Raw genomic sequence first — 20994 nt, forward strand, 5'->3', positions numbered from 1 at the left:
ATTGTTATTTTTATTTGTTCATGACTAATGATGCTGAACATGTTTTCATGTGCTTTTAAACTATTTTCTTTTGAAAACTATCTATTCTTATCAAGCCCTATTTATAGTGGGTTATAAAAGCTCTTTATCTATTTTAGCAACAAGTCCTCTAACATATCTGTGTTTATTTACAAATATTTCTTGTAAGCCTTTTGATTTCCATTTTTATTTTCTTCACATTGTCTTTGAAAGAACAGAAATTCTAAATTTTGAAACAGTCTTATCAGTTTTTCTTTTATGTCACGTGCTTTTTGAGTTCTAATTAGTTTTTTCCTAGCCCAAATTTATAAAGATTTTCTCCTATGTTTTCTTCTGAAAGCACTATAGCTTCAAGTGATTCATGTAGGTCCATGCACTATTTTGAGTGAAATTTTTTATGTGGCACAAAGTAATGGTAGAGGCTCAGTTTGTTTTTGCTTTGTTCTTGGTTTTCTGTGGATTTTCAGTTGTTGCAACACTATGTTGGAAAGACTGCTTTTTCCTGATTGAATTTTCTTGGCACCTTTATAAAAAATTAATTGGTCATACATGTGTGGGTCTGTTTCTGAATTCTCATTCTGTTCTATTGATCTGTACATCTAACCTTATAGAACACTACAGTAGCTTGACTATCTTTATAACAAGTCTTGAAATCACATAGTGTTCATCCTTACTTTATTCTTTTTCAAAATTGTTTTATCTATTTTAGGTCTTTTGCTTTCCTTTATGAGTTTAAATTAGCTTCTTAAGTATGTAAAATTTTGATTGCTATTGTTTTGAATCTATAGATTCATTTGGCAGAATTCTTTTTAATTGAAGTATAATTGGCACATATTATGTTAGTTTCAGGTGTACAACATAATGATTTGATACTTGTATATATGGCAAAATGATCACCAAAATAATATAGCTAATATCCATCATTATATATTTATGATGAGAACCCTTAAGATTTATTCTCTTAGCAACTTTCAAACATGCAATAAAATATTATTAACTGTAGTCACTATGTTGTATATTATATCCCCATGATCCATTTACTTTATAACTAGAAGTTTGTCCCTTTTGACCCCCTTTCTCCCACTCTCCTACCCTGTAGCAATCCACGAGTCTGTTCTATGAGCCCAGTATTTTTTTAAGATTCCACATATAAGTGAGATCATACAGTATTTGTCTTCCTCTGACTTATTTCACTCAGCATAGTGCCCCTCGAAGCCTGTCCATGTTGTCGTAAATGACAAGATTTCCTTCTTTGTATGGCTGAATGATATTTTACTGTATGTACATACTAGTTTCTTATCCATTCATCCATTGATAGACACTTAAGTTGTTTGCATATCTTGGTTACTGTAAATACCTGTAATGGTGCAGTGAACATGGGGTGCATATATCTTTCTGAGTTAGTGCTTTTATTTTCTTTTGATAGAGACTCAGAAGTGGAATTGCTGGACCATATGGTAGTTCTAGCTCTAATTTTTTGAGGAACCTCCATACTCTTTTTAATAAATGCACCAATTTTCATTCCTGTCAACAAAGGTTCCCTTCCTATACATCCTCAGCAACATTTGTTATTTCCTTACATTTTGAATAGCCATTCTAACAGGGGTGAGGTGGTATTAAGAATTGACTTCTTAATAATATTGAATCTCCTGATCCATGAAAAGAGTATCTCTCTCTCTTTTAATTTAGGTCTTCTTTAAGTTCTCCCAACAGTGTTTTCAGTTTTCTTAAATACATTTTGTTAAATTTATCTCCAGGTATTTCATGTTCTTTTATGCCCTTGACACCATTTTAATATTTTCAAAACAGTAGAATTATAATGATAGAAAAACTCATTATACCTATGTAATTTTTCTGGTATAGATATTATAATATGGTTATATAAGAAATTATTATTGAAGGTGGCTAGGTTAAGGATACACAAAAACTCTATATTATTTTTGCAACCACTGGTATGTCTAAAATTATTTCAAAATAAAAAGTTTTAAAATGTATATATCATGGATACAATAAAGCACTCTAATGACAGACAAAAATATAATTTAATCCAAAAGAAGACAGAAAAAAGAACTGGGTCAAATAGAAAACAACTAACAAGATGATAGGTTTAAATCCAGTTAGAGGGCCTGACCTGTGGTAGCACAGTGGATAAAGCGTCGACCTGGAAATGCTGAGGTCGCCGGTTCGAAACCCTGGGCTTGCCTGGTCAAGGCACATATGGGAGTTGATGCTTCCAGCTCCTCCCCCTTCTCTCTCTCTGTCTCTCTCTCCTCTGTCTCTCTCCTCTCTAAAAATGAATAAATAGGCCCTGGCCGGTTGGCTCAGCAGTGGAGCGTCGGCCTAGCGTGTGGAGGACCCGGGTTCGATTCCCGGCCAGGGCACACAGGAGAAGCGCCCATTTGCTTCTCCACCCCTCCGCCGCGCTTTCCTCTCTGTCTCTCTCTTCCCCTCCCGCAGCCAAGGCTCCATTGGAGCAAAGATGGCCCGGGCGCTGGGGATGGCTCTGTGGCCTCTACCTCAGGCGCTAGAGTGGCTCTGGTCGCAACATGGCGACGCCCAGGATGGGCAGAGCGTCGCCCCCTGGTGGGCAGAGCGTCGCCCCTGGTGGGCGTGCCGGGTGGATCCCGGTCGGGCGCATGCGGGAGTCTGTCTGACTGTCTCTCCCCGTTTCCAGCTTCAGAAAAAAGAAAAAAATAAAATAAAATAAAAAAATAAAAAAATAAAAATGAATAAATAAAATAAAAAATAAATAAATAAATAAATCCAGTTAGAGAAATAATAATCAATTACTGTAATTCACCACATTAACGATGGAACACCATATGATTATCTCAATCATATGACATAATTTTACATTAATTTGTAAAAAAAAAACCTTTTGGCAAAGTAGGACTAAAAAGGGACTTCCACATTGCAATGAAAAGCATTTATTAAAAACATATATTTAATTTCATACTTAATGTTCAAAGACTATAAATGCTATTCCCCTGATATAAGGAACAAGAGAGACAGCTGTCACCACTTTTGTTCAACATTTTCTTATTATTGTGCAATAAATCTAGAAAAAGAAATAAAAAGCATGCAGATTGAAAGGAATAAGTAAAATGGTCTATATTCACAGACAACCTGATGATCTACCTAGAAAGACAAGGAAAAATCAAGCTACTAGAACTAATGAGTGAATTACTTTAAGGTTGCAAGACCTATGCTCAATATACAAAAATCATTTGTAGTTCTATATAGTAACAATAAAAAATTAGAAGTTAAAATTTTAAAAATTCAATTTACAATAGCATCAATATACATGAACTACTTTAGGATAAATTCGACAAAATATATACACTGAAAACTACAAAATATTGTTTGGAGAATGTAAAGCAAACTTAAATATCAAGGTAAAATATGTTCCCAAGTCAAAAGATTCAATATTGTGCCCTGGCCGGTTGGCTCAGTGGTAGAGCGTCGGCCTGGTGTGCAGGAGTCTCAGGTTTGATTCCCGGCCAGGGCACACAGGAGAGGCGCCCATCTGCTTCTTCAGCCCTCCTCCTCTCCGTCCTCTCTGTCTCTCTCTTCCCCTCCCACAGCCAAGGCTCCATTGGAGCACAGTTGGCCCAGGCGCTGAGGATGGCTCTATGGCCTCTGCCTCAGGTGCTAGAATGGCTCTGGTTGCAACAGAGCAACGCCTCAGCTGGGCAGAGCATCGCCCCCTGGTGGGCATGCCTGGTGGATCCCGGTCGGGCGCATGCGGTAGTCTGTCTGACTGCCTCCCCATTTCCAACTTCAGAAAATACAAAAAAAAAAAAAGATTCAATATTGCTATGATGCCACTACACTATAAACTAATTTATATATTCAATGCAATGCTAATCAAAATGCCTGTATTTTTTTTGTAGAAATTGACAACCTGTAAAATTCATGAGGCAACACTAAAGACTTACTATAATTCTGAACAAAGTTGATAGACTCACTATATGATATAAATACCTGCTATAAAGTTGCAGTAATACAGTCTTTTGTGGTATTGGTATAAGGAGAGACATTTATATTAATGAGCCAGAAAAGTCAGTCTAGAAATAAACCTTTACATAGATTGTCAATTGATATTAGGAAAGAAATTGAGATAACTGTCAGTGGGAAATGATAGTTTCTCAACAAATAATATTAGAACAAATTGGTATCCTTAAGAAAAACAAATGAGCCTTGACCATTATTTCACACCATACATAAAAATTAACTTGAAATGTGTCAAAGACATAAATATAAGCTAAATTTTAATAGCATACAACATAAAAATATTCCCAAACTTTGGGTTGTAATTTTTTTTAGATAGGATACAAAATTACATACTTTTTAATTATTAAACTTAATTAAATGACATTAGTTCATAAATTATATAAATTCCATGTGTAAAACATTATAATTCAACATCTATAAGAGCACACACTTTAAAGTAAAGAGAAAAAATGGGACTCAAAACTAAAACCATCATGTTTAAAAAAGTATGATGTGCAGCCTGACCAGACAGTGGTGTAGTGGATAGAGCGTCGGACTGGGATGTGGAGAACCCAAGTCCGAAACCCCAAGGTCCTCGAATTGAGCACGGTTTCATTTGGTTTGAGCAAGGTTCACCAGCTTGAGTCCAAAGTCACTGGCTTGAGCAACGGTCACTCGGTTTGCTGTAGCCTCCCGGTCAAGGCACATGTGAGAAAGCAATCAATGAACAACTAAGGTGCCGCAGCGAAGAATTGATGCTTCTCATCTCTCTCCCTTCCTGTCTGTCTGTCCATATCTGTCTCTCTCTCTATTTCTCACTTTCTCTGACACAAAAGAAAAAAAAAGGCCCTGGCCGGTTGGTTCAGTGGTAGAGCGTCGGCCTGGCGTGCAGGGGACCTGGGTTCGATTCCTGGCCAGGGCACATAGGAGAAGCGCCCATTTGCTTCTCCACCCCCGCCCCCTCCTTCCTCTCTGTCTCTCTCTTCCCCTCCCGCAGCCAAGGCTCCATTGGAGCAAAGATGGCCCGGGCGCTGGGGATGGCTCCTTGGCCTCTGCCCCAGGCGCTAGAGTGGCTCTGGTTGCAGCAGAACGATGCCCCGGAGGGGCAGAGCATCGCCCCCTGGTGGGCAGAGCAGTTGCCCCTGGTGGGCGAGCCCGGTAGATCCCGGTCAGGCGCATGTGGGAGTCTGTCTGACTGTCTCTCCCCGTTTCCAGCTTCAGAAAAATACAAAAAAAAAAAAAAAAAAAAAGTATGATGTACAAAAGACACTTATAAAAATGTAAATGCAAAATAAAGGCTAGAAGAAAGTATTTACAGTACACTTACCATACTTCATTTTCCCTTATAATTTTTGCTTTGATCAGTGTTCATTGTTTACAGTATAATGACTCAGTTAAACATTTCACAGTTGACTATAATTACATTTCTTTTGTTTTGATAACTTTTTTTCATGGAGTTAATAGCTATCTTAATTTTTATTTCTTTGCTTGCTTAACTTTCTTTGTACTTAATACTAAGTACAGAAGGTTGTTTAAGGGAAAGGATGTATATGAGAATCTTTTATATAATTTTCTGTCTGTTATAAGAAACCCTTGTTGGAAGTCAGAAGTGTTGATAGTCAGTAGGAAGTTGGTACCTAATTCCTAGGATTCTTGAAGGAATGAAAAAACGATGAAAAGTCTGTCATCCCCAGATTGAAACATGTTCCCAAAGATTAATGACGGCAGAAGACCAAATCCTTGCCACCCAATTCCCTAGTTTTTAGTTATTTTTCATTCCCTGTTAGAAGCTCTATTCTCAGCCACTTACATAAATTGGAACTATTTCTGCTCTGCAGCTAGACATAATTAATTCATGGCATTACTAAATTGGAATTCTTCGTACATTTTTCCCCCAGAAACATTATTGATATTAAATAGTTATAGTCTTTAGTAACTGTAAATAATAGTTTAGCTACATTATAGATAAATAGATTTTGTGGAAAGTAGCTAATTTTCAACTACATTTAATATTGTTTTATGTGAGAAAAATGTGTTCAGAATTCACCCAAGCCAATTTGTAAATGAACTTTTGAAATACCATAGATTATAAATTGGCTACTATGTTATATGCAAATTAGTATGAAGAGTCCTTTCTTTAGCTGTTTTCTGGACTAATTCAACAGATATTTATTTAGTGCTTAGTATGTGGCAGGGATATTGCCTGGTGCCAGGAAGGCATAGTGAACAAGAGATATGTCTACCTCTCAAAGAATCTAAGTCTGTTGGGGAAGACAGCAAAATAACATTCAACTATAGAAGACTATGGTTAGTGCTTCAAACTGTGGAAGCACACGGGAATTGACACTTCTCCTAGTTTGGAGGGGGTGTGGAGGCGTGGGGAGAGTGTTTGGAAAGACATCTGGAGTGGGACATAAGATTTAGTTAACCAAAAATGGGGAAGTAAAGTACAATGAGACTGATGGAGTATATTTCAGACAGATGTATAGTTTTTGAAAACTCTCAAAGATTAACCAGAAATGGTTTATTTAGGGAACCAAAAGTAGATCATCATGGCTAAAACAATATCAGGAAGGAATTGTGAGAGAGACTAGACTGGAGATTATAGGAAGCAGTGACTATATCATGAAGGCTATTCTTCATAGTTTGTAATTTAGCCTTAGGGTTCTAAGTAATCTAATGTAGAGTAGAGTAAAATGATCAAGTTGTGCTTTAGAAAAAGAACTATAGCTGTGTGAAGAATGCACTGGAAGAAACAAGCCTGTAGGCAGAGAATCCAGTTGGGATGCTACACTGGTGATCTAAACCAAGGCAGTGGCTGTACCACATCTTAGCTGGAAAGAAAAGAATAACTTAAGAGTTATTTTATTAAGGTGATGAATCTATGTGCATTGGTGGTTGGCTGAATATGGAGGGGAGGGAAAAAGTAGAATATATATTTCTTGCTTGGTCAACTGGGTTGATGTTTGTTCCATTCATCGAAAGTGGGAGAAACAGGAGATATGGTTTATACCCAGCCCCTGTTAAATAAGATCTGTGCCAGTATCATGTTAGAAATACTTTTCTCTTCATTGAACCATTTGAACAATTATATTGAAGAATTTAAAAATATTTATGAATACCTAATGATAGTTATCTAAATATGAACTGTTTGACGTGTAAGAAGATTTTTCTAAAAATGAGTTTTCAAGTAAATACATTTTTTGAGTATACAGTTACTTACAGGACCGTGATAGCAAACCTTTTTATAAAAACCGCCCACTTTTGCAGTGCTGGTCAACCTAGTCCCTCCCGCCCACTAGTGGGCATTCCAGCTTTCATGGTGGGCGGTAGTGGAACAACCAAACAGCACCGTGATTGGCTCACCATGAAAGCTGGAACACCTACTAGTGGGTGGGAGGGACCAGGTTGACCAGAACAGCAAAAGTGGGCAGTTTTTATAAAAAGGTTTGCCATCATGGTTATAGGATATGCTATTTTGGAGGCATATACCTTTATTATTTATGGTATGTAATTTTTAAAAGATTATAACTAGCCTGACCAGGCGGTAGTGCAGTGGATAGAGCATCGGACTGGGATGCCGAGGTCCCAGGTTCAAGACCCCGAGGTCGCCAGCTTAAGCGCGGGCTCATCTGGTTTGAGCAAAAGCTCACCAGCTTGAGCCCAAGGTCACTGGCTCCAGCAAGGAGTTACTTGGTCTGCTGAAGGCCCGTGGTCAAGGCACATATGAGAAAGCAATCAATGAACAACTAAGGTGTTGCAATGCGCAATGAAAAACTAATGATTGATGCTTCTCATCTCTCCCCATTCCTGTCTGTCTGTCCCTGTCTATCCCTCTCTCTGACTCACTCTCTGTCTCTGTAAAAAAAAAAAAAAGTTTAAAAAGACTATAACTATATAGTAAATAATGTGTAAAGTATAACATCTTTTTCTTGTCAGCTCTTCTGAGGAAGTGAATACTTCCTACATCCATTTATATGACTATTTTAACACTGCTCATTAATTGTGGTTAGAGGACAGTGAGCTATAAGGAGCACTGAGGGTTATCTATCTTCTTCCTTTACTCTAGGCAGAGTTATGTCTAACACCTTCTAGACAAATGTATCTCCATCTATTCTAGTTTTATAGAGCTCCAGGATAGGTTCCTTTCTCTTCTCTAATCTTCACCCTTCTTTTTCTCATATCCTACAGTGTCTTGTAGGCAGACAGAAATACAGTCCCAGTGCTTAAAATTTGGTCATGTCAGCAAATTAAGTCGTATTGATATGATCATTTTTATTATATACAGTGTTATAGTACCATACAGTTATGGTATTGACATTTGTCATCCATGTGCTGTGTAAACATTTAAGCTGATCTGCCAATTGAGGTTAAATACTTGTTCTTCTTTGAAACATAGAAGCTGTTTAAGTTTTAAGTATGCTTATTATTATCTCCTTACTTTTGTTATTACATTATTGAGATCTCTTTTTTAGGTATTTCTTAATGATGAGAAGTTTAATTATGGCCTGACTAGGCAGTGGCACAGTGGATAGAGTGTCAGACTAGGATGCAGAGGACCCAGATTCGAAACCTGACGTCACTGGCTTGAGTCTGCACTCATCCAGCTTGAGCACAGGCTCACCAGTTTGAGTGTGCATTCATTGGCTAGAGCATGGGATCATAGACATGACCCCATGGTCACTGGTTTGAGCCCAAGGTCACTGGCTTGAGCAAGGGGTCACTTGCTCTGCTGGAGCCCCCCGGTCACGGCACATATGAGAAAGCAATCAATAACAACTAAGGTGCTGCAATGAAGAATTGATGCTTCTCATCTCTCTCCCTTCCTGTCTGTCTGTCCCTTTCTCTGTCTCACTCTCTGTCTCTGTCACACACACAAAAAAAGAAGTTTAATTATGATAAAAAGCAGTAAATAATTATGATAAACACTAAAAGGAAATGAACATAAAATAATCAATGTTACTGGTAAAAAATCAATTAGTAAAGGATCTCAGATAATTAATTAAAATTACCTTTTTAATATCATTATTCTTACCACTTTTAATATTTATTGAGAATAGAGTGAATACAAATGAACAGATTTCTTAGATTTAGGATCAGTATAATACTCTCCTAGGGAAAATACAGATATAAATGGTACATATGGTTTAACCAACTTTTAGCTATTTTCTGGAACATTACAACATCTCATTTTTAGAGAAACCATTTTAAGAGAAATGCCAGTTATTTTTCTATGATTAAACCAACCCATAATTTAGGTTTCTCTGTTATTTTGGGAATAGCAGCATTCCTTAGAGCTTAAAATTTTTTCAGAAAGCAGATTGCTTCAAACACAGTTTCATTATGCGCAAAGCGCAGTTCCCCTTTGCTGTGTTTCCTTAAACAGACAGAACTCATTTATAATGTGCAGTGAGAGCTAATGAGGCTGCTGCGACAGGCTCTGCTGCACAGGGACTGTGTGAGGCTGGAGACACCTCTTCCTATGCCAGTTCCTCTGCTTAGGAAAGGGTCTCTGACTCTGAACCAGGCACAGTCTGCCTCCTGTTCATTAGGAAGGAGATGGTCAATAGGAATAAAGTGAAAATAAAACAATAATGTTATCGTTTTAGAGGAGGGAAAAGATAGTATGTTATCTATGTGGCCATGTGGAACGGAAGAAGGCTTTATGAAAGTTGAAATGTCCACTTCAAAAGGAAGAGCAACTTTTCCTGGACTCCTGCTCCTTGGGACAGCTCCTAACACATTGAACTGGGGTTGGGTTGCATTTTTCAGGGATTTGGCATGGTGTTGGGGCCAACTTGGACTTGGTGAACATGTTAAGGACACTACACTTTTATGGATTCTTGCTGTATTGGCCAAGAGTTTGCTTAAAGGCTTTAATCACTGTAAAAAAAAAATAGAAGACTGGATAAAAGAAGATGAGGCACATATACACCATGGTATACTATTCAGCCATAAGAAATGATGACATCGGATCACTTACAACAAAATGGTGGGATCTTGATAACATTATACGGAGTGAAATAAGTAAATCAGAAAAAAACAAGAACTGCAGGACTCCACACATTGGTGGGACATAAAAATGAGACTAAGAGACATGGACAAGAGTGTGATGGTTACGGGGGGCGGGGGGAGGGAAGAAGAGAGAGGGGGAGAGGGTGGGGGAGGGGTTCAAAGAAAACTAGATGGAAGGTGACGGAGGACGATCTGACTTTGGGTGATGGGTATGCAGCAGAATTGAATGACAAGATAACCTGGACATGTTTTCTTTGATATGTACCCTGATTTATTGGTGTCGCCCCATTAAAATAAAAATTTATTTATAAAAAAGAAAAAAGGAAGAGCAGTGTAAGGATTTTGGGGTGGCAGAATAGTTACATTTGGAATCACAGGTGGAGCAATTTGCCTTAGAGAAGAGTAGAAAGATCTTCCTTGTTACAAAAGGAAAGGAAGTTATGACGAGTAAAAATAAGGAAAGGTCATGGAATTCCTAGATGATAAATTCTGTTTTCTCTGGGGGAAAATTTGAGAGCTGAGGCAGAGGTTCTGATTTCAAAGAAAGTAGTAAAGGTTTAAGTTGTTCTTGCAATTTACTGGGGAAATAGAGTAATAATAATAACTAACACTTCTACAATGTTTACTATGTACTGGGCACTATTCCAAACTTATCTTACGCACTCACTCTTAATTCTTACCACCACTCTGTGGGCTATAGGTGCTTTTTTATTCCCTTTTATAAATTGGGAAACTAAAACACAGTTTAAGGGTCTTGCTCAAGAACTCTCAGATTGTAAATGATAGAGGTAAGATTTGAACCCAAACAGTTTGGCTCCAGAGTACATGCACTCAGCTGTCATTCCCATAGGATAGCTGAATAAATTTAGTAGTTAGTGACTGTACCTGTTTTTCTATTGGTAATTTTTTAGCATCCTTGCACAGGCATGGAGAAGATACAGAATTTTAAAGTCTGCATGTTTTATGTGTTATCATTTTTAACACCCAAATAAGGTTTATTCATGCCTACGGTTTAGTAGTACAAAATTGATTGCTTTATTAACGTAACCAGTGGAAGAAGTTGGAAAGACATCGGAATGTTATGAAATTGAATTCAGTTTTAAAAGACTTAAATTAACTGTTTTGATGAATGACTTTTATGACCAAACTTCCAAAGTTTTCAGAAGTCCATAATAATATTGGCTTTACTTTCTAATTTTCTCTAAGTTTGAGTAACCCAATAGAGTATGCCATTAATGGGAATGTTCTTTCTCACCCATTCTACATAAGGCAGATTGATTAGATAGAATAATTGTTTTATTATATCATGTTCCAAAAAGTTTTATGGGAAAATTTAGGATTCCAGGTTGTTTTGTAAGATTGTGTTGGCTAGAGTATTAAACTGGAGCTGCTCTCTTCGCACTGTATTGGCCCTTCTGCTTCTCAGTGTGAAGTGGGCTCTGGAACTTTGTTACTGTCAAAGATTAGATGCATTAGAAATGGTAGATTTCTGTTTACAGATATAGTCATTAACATGCCTAAAGATAAGAAAATAGCATTTACAAATAGTTCACCCACACCACCTTTTGCAGTGAAACTATTGTTTTCTGTGGGAAAATTTTGATATGTGCTCTGTGAAAATTCCCCAAACATTGACATCATGGTATGGAACAACCTGTCTCCCTGAAGGCTATCTTCTACCAGATTTGAAAATATTTTCTCAGGTTGATGAAATGATTCCTAATTAAGAACCATGAGCAATGGGGAAGGAGCAGCGGAAAACAAATACCTAGCCTTTCATTTGTGATAGTCTATTGGGCAGGGTGGGTCTGGGGTGAATAAGCAATGAATATTCTCTTTGAATTTGGTACTTTCCTAATTTAAACTAATTTAAAGGATAAAAGGTAAATTGACTACCACAAATTAATAAATTAATAAGAAACAGTATTAGGTGAACTAGATAGAAGAATAATTTCAAAAAGGGCAAAGAGGATATCAACTGATTAATGGATGAATAAAATGTGGCATATCTATACAATGGAATATTATTTGGCAGTAGAAAAAAAATTAAATACTAATGAATGCTACAACATAGATTGGAAACATGCTAATAAAGAAACCAATCGCAACTGACCAGGCGGTGGCGCAGTGGATAGAGTGTCGGACTGGGATGTGGAAGACCCAGGTTCGAGACCCTGATGTCGCTGGCTTGAGCAAGGGGTCATTCAGTCTGCTGTAGCCCCCCCGGTCAAGGCATGTATGAGAAAGCAATCAATGAACAACTAAGGTGCTACAACGAAGAATTGATGTTTCTCGTCTCTCTCCCTTCCTGTCTGTCTGTCCCTCTCTCTATCTCTCTCTGTCTCTGTCACCAAAAAAGAAAAAAGAAAAGAAACCAATCGCAAAAGATCACCTATTAGATGATTCCTTCCATATGAAATGTCCAAAATAGTCCACACCACAGAGACAAAGTAGATTAGTGTTTGCTCAGAGCTACAAGCGATGCAGGGACTTGGGATGGGGAGGTGATAGCTAAGAGGTGAAGGATTTGTTTTGGGGTAATGAAAGTATTCTAAAATTGATTGTGGCAGTGGATGCACAATTCTTGAATATACTAAAAATCAATTGAATTGTACACTTTAGATGGGTGAATTTTATGCCTTTTGAATTGTATCTCAATAAAGCTATTCTTTTTAGAACCTAGGTTCTTCTGTCTTTCTACTCTGTCTTGTTCACCACTTGTCCTCAGTGGCTCCCACAGTAACCCATAGGTGACCGCTGCAGTACCTGTGTCATGTGCAGGCCCGGTCGGGCTCATGTGAGAGCCTGTCTCTCTGCCTCCCCGCTTCTCACTTCTGAACTAGGAAAAAGCTTACCTAATAGTCCTGTTGTCACTGAGAAATATTTTTGAAGCCCGGAATCACTTGCTGGGGGAATGAAGGAGCTAGGCTTGCTTTTACCTCTTACTGATTGAGAAGGGCTTGAAGAGCTTTTCTTAAAGCATGTGGCCACCAGGTATCTAAACAAAACTGCCATTTGGCCTGGGCCATAAGGCTTCAGAATTTAGAGAAGTTCTTCTGGGCTCATATTCCTTTAGCTAGAATTTATAGTGGTTAAAGAAAAAATTATTATTACACTTGGTAAGAAAGACTTTATTTAAGATCATTGCTTAGAAATCAACTCTATAGCAGTTGAGGAGAGAGCTCGCTCAACTCTGAATACAAGGAGAGGTGGGGATTTATAGCCAACTAGACAGATAAGGGGTGTGGTGGATGGAAAATTACTAAGTGGACATCTAGCATAGGGGGATTCTTTTTTTTTCTTTTCTTTTTTTTTTTTTTACAGGGACAGAGAGAGAGTCAGAGAGAGGGATAGATAGGGACAGACAAACAGGAATGCAGAGAGATGAAAAGCATCAATCATCAGTTTTTTGTTGCAACACCTTAGTTTTTCATTGATTGCTTTCTCATATGTGCCTTGACCATGGGCCTTCAGCAGACTGAGTAACCCCTTGTTTGAGCCAGCGACCTTGAGTCCAAGCTGGTGAGCTTTGCTCAAGCCAGATGAGCCCACGCTCAAGCTGGCAACCTTGGGGTCTCAAACCTGGTTCCTTCCGCATCCCAGTCCAACGCTCTATCCACTGCGCCACCACCTGGTCAGGCGGGGAGTTCTTGCTAAAGAGACCAAATAGGATTCTTGCTAAAGGAAGGCTAAGGACTTAGCATCAAAAGTGGACAATGAAGGCCTTGGCCAGCTGGCTCAGTGGTAGAGCATCAGCCTGGCATGTGGAGGTCCCAGGTTTGATTCCCGGTCAGGGCACACAGGAGAAGTGATCATCTGCTTCTCCAACCTTCCCCCTCTCCCTTCTCTCTATCTCTTTCTTCCCCTCCCGCAGCTAAGGCGCCATTGGAGCAAAGTTGGCCCGGACGCTGAGGATGGCTCCATGGCTTCTGCCTTAGGCACTAGAATGGCTCGGGTTGCAACAGAGCAACACCCCGGATGGGCAGAGCATCGCCCCCAGGTGGGCATGCCGGGTGGATCCCAGTCAGGCGCATGTGAGAGCCTGTCTCTCTGCCTCCCCACTTCTCACTTCATAAAAATACAAAAAAAAAAAGTGGACAATAAAGTACTTGATCAGCTATCAAGTGTTGATCAAGTATCGAAAGTACAGGAATTCTTGATAACTGACTTACAAGATTCTTGCTAAGAATGGTCTGGGCAGGCCTGGCAAGGACAGCACAGACTCAGAGGCCAAGGTTAAGAACTAGTCTAGAAGAGGGCTCAGAAGCAGAACTAAAATTTGGTTAAAGAATGAGCCTTTGTCGTAGCTCAGGTTTTGTTTGTTTTTTTGTTTGTTTGTTTTTTGTATTTTTCTGAAGCTGGAAACGGGGAGAGACAGTCAGACAGACTCCCGCATGCACCCGACCGGGATCCACCCGGCACACCCACCAGGGACGACGCTCTGCCCACCAGGCGGCGATGCTCTGCCCCTCTGGGACATCGCTCTGTCGCGACCAGAGCCACTCTAGCGCCTGGGGCAGAGGCCAAGGAGCCATCCCCAGCGCCCGGGCCATCTTTGCTCCAATGGAGCCTTGGCTGCGGGAGGGGAAGAGAGAGACAGAGAGGAAGGAGGGGGTGGGGGTGGAGAAGCAAATGGGCACTTCTCCTATGTGCCCTGGCCGGGAATCGAACCAGGGCCCCCCCCCCCCCCCCCCCCGCACGCCAGGCCGACGCTTTACCACTGAGCCAACCAGCCAGGGCCTGTAGCTCAGGTTTGGTGTATTTTTCATCTTTTCTTTCTCTCATTGATTTGGTTAAAAGCTGACAATTTAAAATCAAATAATTTTCAACAGGTCCTCAGTGCAGAATAGGTTATTTCTTTAACTACTTTTACTTCAAAAAGTACGATGTGCACCTATTCACTGAGAAAAATTTAAGAAACAAATTTTACAACACATTCTCTTCATTCCTGCATTTCTTTGAATGAAGTGTAGTGGGTAGTCTTCATTGATTATTTAAGTTAGATCTTTGACTAACAAACCCATTGCTAACATGCCAGTTTCAATAAAATAAAATAGAATGGTTAATATATGCCTTTTTTTGCAACCTGTATAAAACCTGAACCAGCATAACCTGATGATTAATTGGACCTGACATTCCATGTAATATGCACTTAAGATAGTTTGGAAGCAAGTTTCTGCTTAGGTAACTTAAAATATGACAATGCAGCAAGAGTTTCAACCAGATTAAAATCAGAATAAATAAAATGCATGTATATTGTATGTTTTAGAATCCAAACCTATGCAGTTCCAACCCAAGACCCTAAAATAATCCTGAAATGTTTGTTACATAGTTATTTTTGTGCTCCATATGCATTTTTGGAGGAAGTATCACAATGATGGCTAAGTTACCAGTTTAGTCCCAAGAGACTGTGTTGCACATTATATAGTTGAACTCAATAATGAATAGTAACCATACACTTTTTTGAACCAGTGATTGGAAGGAGTCAGGAGAAGGGCTTGAGCTTTTGGCATCAGCAGTTTCTGGTTGTAATCAGGAGGGGCAATACCAGCAGAGGATTCTGGTACAAACGGCTTTCTTAGGAAGAGGCAGGGAATGTATCTGAGACTGGGAAACAGGATTATATAGTTTGCAATGGATAGCAAATGAATGTACCTTAAAAATACTCCAACTTGACATGTATTTTTTGAGAAGTTTATCACAGTGAATATAGCTCTTTAGGCAAATATGAAGTTTATTGAAGTGGTTCAGCTACCATGGCAACATATCTGGAATTTATAACTCCTTATTTTGAGGGGGTTTCATTTCTACCTTCTGAGGCACTGAAATTCAAGGCTAAAGTTCTTAACAGCCTACAGTCTCATTGTGTGATGAATTTCTATCATTTAGAAAATTTAGACATACGAAATGTAGCTTGCAAAACCAGTCTTGTGACTTTATAGTCATATGCACAAATTTTTAATAGGTATTTATCAACTTTGAAATGCCCTTGTTTGAAATATTTTTTATTATTACCAAAACCACATAGGATTATAGTTTGATGAGGACAAATGGCCATTTCAAAAACTAACAGCTCCTTAACCTCACTTTCCAAAGGCAACCACTTTCTATTCAGTGTGTGTGTGTGTGTATACAGAGAGAGAGAGAGAGAGATGGACAGACAGACAGGAAGGGAGAGATGAGAAGCATCAATTCTTCATTGCAATACCTTAGTTGTTCATTGATCAATTTCTCATATGTGCCTTGACAGGGTGGGGGTGGGGCTCCTGCAGAGCGAGTGATCCCTTGCTCAAGCCAGCAACCTTGGGCTCAAGCCAGGGACCTTGGGCTTTAAGCCAGTAACCTTGGACTCAAGCCAGGAACCTTGGGGTCATGTCTATGATCCCATGTTCAAGCCAGCTACCCTGTACTCAAGCCAGCAACCTTGGGGCTTCAAATCTGGGTCCTCAGCATCCCAGTCCCAGGCTGTATCCACTGCTTGGTCAGGCTCACGTTCTACTCTTGTAGCTGGTCTTTTTAGTATTTACCTTAAATCCCTCAGCTACATGCTTATCTTGATTCTTGGCTTTTATTAATGCTTGCTCTGTAATTTTAGCTGTCATCAATTGACTTTCCAGTGTGGAAGATAAAATTTTAGCATTTTAACCCCTCTCTGCCTCCCTCACACCCAGATCTCTCCTGTTTTCCCATTCTCCCAACAAAGTGATAAGTACGTAGGCAGGTACATACATGGGGTGGCTGGCTGGCTGGCCGGCTGGCTGGATGGATATAGTTATACTTTTACTAATTTTATAGTAATTTATACTAATTTTGACTTGATCAATATTCACCATGTACATATATTATTAGAACCATATTTATAATGTTTACAGTTGAACCATGCAATATACTATGCATATGTTTTCTTCTACAACTCATTTTCAATAATTTATCTTCAAACTATACCCTAGTGGTTTAATTTCCTTTTAGTATCTTTAAACATTAGCAGTGTGTTAATTATACCTACCAAGAGAAATGGCCCCTGTGGCCTTTGATCAGCTCTAGTCGGGACTGCTGTTCACCGGCCAGCTGCAGAGGGGACTTTCTTTATTCCTGTGCTCAGTTACCCCTTTATTTGATATTATTTTCTTTATTTCTTTATCCTCTGAACCACATTCATGCCATTTACTTTAAATTTGTCTTATTTGATTCATTTCAGGTTGATTTCTTACTCTTCATAGGTAACTTGGCCACAATATAACTAAGAAAAGCCTATTCAATCTGTACTTTAAAAAGTTTTTTTTCTACCCTACAGTTTGTCTCTCCTCATTTCTCATTTAACTTATGTTAATCTTTTTTTTGTGTGTGTGTGACAGAGACAGAGAGAGGAACAGACACACAGGAAGAGAGAGAGATGAGAAGCATCAATTCTTTGTTGTGGCACCTTGGTAGTTTATTGATTTTGTTCTCATATGTGCCTTGATGGCGGAAGGCAGGGCCTGCAGCAGAGCGAGTGACCCCTTGCTCAAGCCAATGACCTTGGGCTCAAGCCAGCGACCATGGGATCATGTCTATGAGCCAGCACTAAACCCAGTGACCTCGGGGTTTTGAACCTGGACCCAGTCCAACACTCTATCCACTGTACCACCTCCTGGTCAGGCTAACTTCTGTTACTCTTAATCTTATCACTCCCACCTTTTCTATGACCTTCTCTATCTTGGATATGAATTAAACCCCCTCATTTTCCATTTCTCTTTAAAATGCCCTATTTCTAAATCAACTTAGATTTGTTAACTTAAAAAAATGAATAAACTAACTTTTCTTAATCACTAGGCTTCCGTCCCAGCTTTGTTATTCCTTTTTAGTCTTCTCTTTTTAAAATAATGCTATTAATCTTATTTCTTACCTTTCATTTTCTTCCTAATTCTATTTACTTAGCCGTTTTTGAAAATTCCCTTCTAAACAAAACCACCAACCTCTTCTTGGTCATAGTCTACTTAAGTCTCTACTTTCCACTAAAACTCTCGTCTCTTTTTTCCCTTTTAATTCTTGTATTGTTCTTGTTTTCTCAGTTTTTTCCCTCTCGTGTCCCTTTTCTCCCACTTGTTATTATATGTGAGCTTCTACTTCCATAGGATGCTTAGAAAACGGGTTAAGCCCTGGCCGGTTGGCTCAGTGGTAGAGCGTTGGCCTGGCGTGCAGAAGTCCCGGGTTCGATTCCCGGCCAGGGCACACAGGAGAAGCGCCCATCTGCTTCTCCACCCCTCCCCCTCTCCTTCCTCTCTGTCTCTCTCTTCCCCTCCCGCAGCCAAGGCTCCATTGGAGCAAATATGGCCCGGGCGCTGGGGATGGCTCCTTGGCCTCTGCCCCAGGTGCTAGAGTGGCTCTGGTCGCAGCAGAGCGACGCCCTGGAGGGGCAGAGCATCACCCCCTGGTGGGCGTGCCGGGTGGATCCCGGTCGGGCACATGCGGGAGTCTGTCCGACTGTCTCTCCCTGTTTCTAGCTTCAGAAAAATACAAAAAAAAAAAAAAAGAAAGAAAGAAAACGGGTTAAAAGTTCATAGAAACTTATTGATGTTTTGCGATTTTCTTGATTTATTAAAAGACAGTAAAATGATTTTTAATAAACATTTTTATGACAATAAGAATAAAGTTTAACTTTTAATATTTAGGCAGGTGCTGTAAAGGATTATATTAAGATGATGCTTCAAAACAATTCACTTAAGTTTCTGGTATTTGCTCACCATTTAACCATGCTCCAAGCTTGCACAGAAGCAGTTATAGAAAACAAGGTATGTTACTGTTTGTCTATAAAGTACTTTTAGGATGCAGATTTTTAATATACTAAACATCAATTGTTTTGAGTTTTGCCTGCTTTACATGATGGTATATAAATTATTATTAGACTTTTTTTTTTAATGGTACTATTGTGTTGATGGTATCCTGTTAATCTTTTATACAAGTCTTATAATTTTCCACTAATCAGATTATCTGAATTGATTAAAATACACTGCCTTGATAGGCTATAATATGAATTTTGTTTTTGTTAGTGGATTTGCCATTTGCTATTGATATAGACAGTTAAAAGTTACATTTTTTGTTTACCCGATACGCACCTCTGGAATGTGGGTGATGTCGAGAAAACAGATAGAATGAATTCAGCTGATTTTTGTGCCTAGGTATAGCCATATCTTTTAAACTCCAGGCAGCATACTCTATGCTATGATTATTAAGATTTAGTGTAGCTTGACCTGATAGAGTGTCAACCTGGAACACTGAAGTTGCCTGTTTGAAACCCTGGGCTTGCCTAGTCAAGACACATGCAAATGTTTTTCTCTCCCTCCACCCCCACAAAAGACACCAATAAAAAAAATTTAGTGTAAGTGAATTCATAACATATGGCCCAGGTAATCTACCAGGTGAGCTCCAACAAGCCTGCTGCTGGCCTCACTGCACTGTCTCAGGTCCCTTTTATCTCCCAGTTCTGTCAGTGACGGCATCTTCCGTTTTTCCTTTCAAAGTTTAAACCTATCATCCCTCCTCACGGGAGAGGCTTTCTAGAGAGGCTCAGAAGCAGCCAGAAGAAATTCCCTGACAAATTGTGTGAGTGAAATATACATGTAGCAGCAGAATCTCTTGCCCGTGTAGGTAGATTTTTTTTTAATGGAGGAATAAAGCCATCTTTTCTTTATTACTTTGTACAGTATATGTTTTTAAAGCACTGACTAAATAGGTTTATGACATTATCAAAAAGATAATACTGGTATTTCCTTTATTGAAAGATTTATGTAATAAAGTGTTGTATTGATACATTAAAAGGTACTCTCTCCCTTGATTGTCTTACAGTGTCAATAAAACACCTTCTGAGGAAGTTAATTAGAAATAAATTTTAAATAATTGGGCAATAATATTAGATTCATAATACTTTCTAATTCTGACTCCATTATACCTTGACACTACTGCAATCTAATCCAAGAATAGCAGTCTGTCTCCTTTTCCCAATTCTGCTTTACTGATGTATTTAGAATCCCAGTTAGAAGCACTTAGAGCTAAAAATGTGGGTAATCATGGTGTTGGAGGTGAATTATTCTCACTCCAGTGGCTGACAATGTGTTCTCTTTAGACAGGCCCTCAGGAGATTTCTTAATCTCCCTTAATGGATATTAAATGGATCACTGGTCAATTTATATCTGTTTTGTGAAGACAGAGAAAGTTAATAAGGGACATTCTATTTAATGATTAACTTAACTATCTTATTTCTTATTAGAGTGAATATTTCTGTCTCAACTATTTAAGACTGTTTTTCATAAAAGTACATATATAAATGAGATTATTTGAAATTCAGGGTTTACACTAGTTTTGAAAAGTTGACTAGTAAGTTGGGTGGTTGTTTTGTTTTGGGGTTTTTTTACCTATTTTAACACACACTGATTGCTCCCTTTTCTCAGCTCAAATTATTCTTAAAACATAGCACTGTTCAACTTAGCACTTAATGTTTTCCTACTTTTTAAAAAAAATGTGTCTTGATTCCCACCTCAATGGAGATGACCACAACACATTTTTATTTTTAGGTTTAATAATGTGAGAAAAGAGAGCTAAAATGGTATAATAAATATGATATTTTCCCTGTAATATTGGGATATTTCAGAATAAATGTACTACCCTTCATGAATTTCTAATACATGGACACAATCCTCATTTTCCTTTATTGACTGTGTGATTTAATTTTACTTAGGAGTTAGTGATCCTATAACTCGAAAGTTATTCTGCTACATCATTAATTTGGCATATCAGTTTACATAGAATTTTACTGAGACAGCATTAGCTTAATTCAGTCACAATTTATGCAACTCCTGTTATGAACAAGGCATTGCACTTGGCAATGATGGTATGAAAATAAATTGACATGGCTGGTATGAAAATAAATTGACATGGCTCCTACCATCAAGTAGCTTAAAAGGCTAAAAAATATAAAATTGTTATCAGAAG

The 20994-nt window shown here is 38.7% G+C and overlaps 1 protein-coding gene across 2 annotated transcripts in view; it reads left to right on the forward strand.

Moving 5' to 3' along the window:
• Window positions 1-20994, forward strand: part of ZRANB3 (zinc finger RANBP2-type containing 3) — a 249890-nt gene that overhangs the window by 157524 nt on the left and 71372 nt on the right. For both annotated transcript variants that reach the window (XM_066279993.1, XM_066279995.1), the window contains one exon: window positions 18678-18797. In XM_066279993.1, coding sequence (XP_066136090.1) covers window positions 18678-18797 — 120 coding nt within the window. The remainder of the gene's footprint in view (window positions 1-18677; window positions 18798-20994) is intronic.

This window comes from Saccopteryx bilineata, chromosome 5 (genome assembly GCF_036850765.1).
Source record: "Saccopteryx bilineata isolate mSacBil1 chromosome 5, mSacBil1_pri_phased_curated, whole genome shotgun sequence".
NCBI classification, from domain to species: Eukaryota; Metazoa; Chordata; class Mammalia; order Chiroptera; family Emballonuridae; genus Saccopteryx; species Saccopteryx bilineata.